The sequence below is a fragment of the Erythranthe guttata genome, chromosome 7, assembly GCF_056151865.1.
Source record: "Erythranthe guttata isolate IM_541 chromosome 7, IM_541, whole genome shotgun sequence".
Taxonomy (NCBI): Eukaryota; Viridiplantae; Streptophyta; class Magnoliopsida; order Lamiales; family Phrymaceae; genus Erythranthe; species Erythranthe guttata.
The window spans coordinates 5,284,375-5,287,758 of NC_142539.1; the positions used below are offsets into that span (position 1 = coordinate 5,284,375).

The 3,384-nt window shown below is 31.7% G+C and overlaps 1 protein-coding gene across 2 annotated transcripts; it reads right to left on the minus strand.

Annotated features, from left to right (window-relative positions):
• Window positions 1-327: 327 nt before the first annotated feature.
• On the minus strand, window positions 328-3,182 carry GRP4 (glycine-rich RNA-binding protein 4). 2 transcript variants are annotated; one of them, XM_012989183.2, is made up of 5 exons: window positions 3,050-3,182; window positions 2,533-2,665; window positions 2,317-2,385; window positions 1,442-1,548; window positions 328-714 (listed from the first exon to the last, which is right to left on the minus strand). In XM_012989183.2, the coding sequence occupies exons 2-5, from the start codon at window positions 2,651-2,653 to the stop codon at window positions 601-603; spliced, it is 411 nt and encodes a 136-aa protein (XP_012844637.1). In that variant the 5' UTR covers window positions 2,654-2,665; window positions 3,050-3,182; the 3' UTR covers window positions 328-600. The 2 variants fall into 2 exon arrangements, with proteins under 2 accessions (XP_012844637.1, XP_088676941.1); XM_088820815.1 differs by having other exon boundaries at window positions 2,941-3,077.
• Between the last annotated feature and the right edge of the window lie 202 nt (window positions 3,183-3,384).

Below are 3,384 nucleotides of genomic sequence, written 5' to 3' on the forward strand. Positions count from 1 at the left end.
AAATTGCTCTACTTGACCATTACTAAGCCAGACATCATTTATTACATTCACAAGTTAAGCCAATTTATTTTTCAACCTAAGATCTTCACCTAAAAGTTGTTCATCAATTTGTTTTTGTATCAATTTGCGTTTGCGCAAACAGCAGCGCCTATGGAACAATTTAATTTTTCAAACACCAAAAAAAAAAACGGAAATTGTAAGACTTGTGCTTGAAACGGTTCGATACAACTCAAACATTCCAAGCTGAGATTGAGACCAACAAAGTGGGTAAGAGGTGGTGTAGTCACGATTACGAAAAACGAACCAATTTTTAACCACCAACACAAGCAAAAGAAACAACAGATTCCATAACTAAGAAGGAAGTCAATTTGCCCGGCTTTGATGATAATAATAATGCATCAAACAAACAAACCATACCCTCTAGAATCCACATTTTTATACCTTACGTTCCATTACGGAATCAAAAGCAAAGGAAAAAAAAAAGGGCAGCAAAATGAAAGATAAAAGAAAAGTGCAACTCGGAAATCTAAACTTGCCATATATGCCTACGCAGCAATATAACACAGCGGACTGTACCTCTCTCTTAATAGTTTCTCTCTCTTAGTAGCCGCCGTCATTTCCTCCGCCATTGTTATATCCACCGGGACCACCAAAGTTACTACGTGGTGCTCTCTCCTGAGCAAAGCTCACTCGGATGTTCCTCCCTCCCAATTGCTATATCAAAAGAGGGTTATATTTAGTGTTTATATATATATATATATATATATATATATATATATATGGCTTTAGAGGGTGTTTGGCTAAGCTTATTTTAAACAGCTGATAAGCTCTTAATATATTAATACCTATTTTTACTCATTTTAAGATCTTAAATAAAAAGGTGGGATAGAGGTACTTTTTAAAAAAAATAGTATTTGCTCTCCAACAGCTTATTTAAAAATAAAATATTTTTTTAAAAAAAAAAATTACCAAACACTTTGGAAGAGCTTATAAGCTCTAGAACATCGTATAAGCTCCTTTTAACATCTTATAAACTTAGCCAAACACCCTCTTATAAGGGTGTCGAAAAAGAAATTAAGACGATGTTTGGAGAAGGATCACATTTCATTCACAATGTGTCTTAAGACAATGTCTATGAATATTTTCAAAACAAATTCAGGTTTATTAAGGTTTTCAAAACGAATTCATGTTTATTAAGTTTCTCTCTCCTCGAAACACAATTACTTAATTTCTAGAGTAAGAAAATGTTTTCACCAACAAATAAACAGAAACCACTTTATTTTTCAATTTCTTCCCCCCAAATTTAAACAAACATTGCTTCCATTCGCATATTCTTTCCCCAAAAACATTTTTTGCCCATAACAAAACGGAAATGAGCTCAAAGCTCTTCCAAACATGGCTTAAGAGTTATAATAAAAATACTCAGTTTTCTGAATCTCACCTGCCCATCCATGGCTGACAGTGCTGAGCTGGCAGATTCGTCGCTCGAGAAATTCACAAACCCAAATCCTCTAGACCTACCCGAGTCTCTGTCAGTAATAACTCTCGCTGTGCAAAAAATTAAAACAATTGTATCAATATTCGAGTATAACAAAGCAGTAAATGAAGGTAAATAAGTTTCTCGGAACCTATAACACTATAATCCACATGCATATGAAACTTCGGAAGACCCCTATTCCACATATAAACATAACAAACTGGGATTTTAAATAATCGAAGCAAACATAAAAATACAGTTTCTAATTAGTTTTCATGTCATCAGCAAAACAAGTTCAAAAAATGCACACACACACACACACTAATATTATATATATATATATATATATATATATATATATATATATATATATATATATATATATATATATATATATATATAGGACAAAATGCACTTCACCCCCTACAAATTTCCCAATTTTGCACTTTTCCCCCTAAAAAATCAAAAACTGGATAACCCCTTCAAAATATTATTTTGGTAGCACTTTGCCCCATAAGCCAATTTTTGGTGGGCATTGTGCAACAAAAATTAACATATTAAAGGGGCAACGTGCAAAAAAATATTGTTCTGAAGGGGCAACGAGCAACAAAAATAACATATAAAGGGGCAATGTGCAATAAAAATACTCAAATGACGACGAATAACCAATCGAAATTTTGCTATCAAGGCGATGTGCAACAAAGAATAACATTCCGAAGGGGGACATTAACTTTTTAAAATTTTGAGGGGGTAAAGTGCGAAACTTAGAAATTTTTAGGGGGTGATATTCAATTTTCCCCACATATAAATATATACACATACTGTTTTATTAATCTTACCATCAACAACATCACCAAAGCTAGCAAACGCCTCTCTCAGAGAATGGTCGTCGGTACCGTACGATAGCCCTATCAAAATAAAAAATAAAATAAAAATAAAAATAAAAAAAACAAATTACACAATTTTAGTTTTCGAATCAACAAAATTGCTATCTCGATTCTCGAATATCAATAAATTATTAAATGGGGAATTCGACAGCATTCAAGAAATATAACCTCCGACAAACAGCTTCGACGACATGCAACGGATCGCGTTAAACATCGAAGACTGCCCATTTAGTCCATTGCTAGAAATGCTCTGCTTCAAAATGCTCCCAAATTTGTTGTATAGTGCCATTTTTACAGTAAGCTGTAACCAAAAAAAAATTACAAATTAAAATCAAACATATGACATAGAACTAAATAATTAGGTCATTTTTCCCCCCAAAAAAAAACAAAGTGGCTGAAAATCAATTGAAAGGAAGCAGCATCAAAATAGTAAACACAAATAGACGAAGAGAATTAAATAAATAAAATAAACATACAAATCATACAAACAACAAAGGGAAAAAAAATCGACAAATCATACAAGAACGATCATTTAATTAAAAAAAAAAATAAAAAAATTTGAAGGTGCTGCTTTACTTGGGACTCGATCTTAAGGTCGTGTTTGGCGGAAGTGAAAAATGAAGAATAAAAATGGAAGAAAATATGAATAGAAAACAAATGTATGAAATGAAGAAGAAGAAGTTACCTGTTAAGAGAGAGAAGGGGGGTTTTAGAGAGAGAAGGGGAAATTCGAAGAAGCGGCTAGGGTTTATTATCTCTCTGCCACTCTCTAGATACTTCGTTCGGTAGTGAATAATTAATACACGTATGGGATATATATATATATATATATATATATATATATATATATATATATATATATATATATTTTTTTTTTTTTTTTTTTTTTGCGCATAAGTCCAACCAAGCATTTTTTTTATTTTAGGTTTAAAGTCTATATCTCTTACACCAATAAGCCATCTCTTTAATATTTATTATAAATAAATAAAATATTCATGTATATATATATATCAATATTAC

Coding starts and splice junctions, on each gene's coding strand:
- GRP4 (XM_012989183.2), bottom strand. CDS start 2,653: ATGGCACTATACAACAAATTTGGGAGCATTTTGAAGCAGAGCATTTCT. Junction 1,549..2,316: donor CTTTGGTGATGTTGTTGATG/GTAAGATTAATA, acceptor TTTTTTGCACAG/CGAGAGTTATTACTGACAGA. Junction 715..1,441: donor TGTCAGCCATGGATGGGCAG/GTGAGATTCAGA, acceptor CTTTTGATATAG/CAATTGGGAGGGAGGAACAT.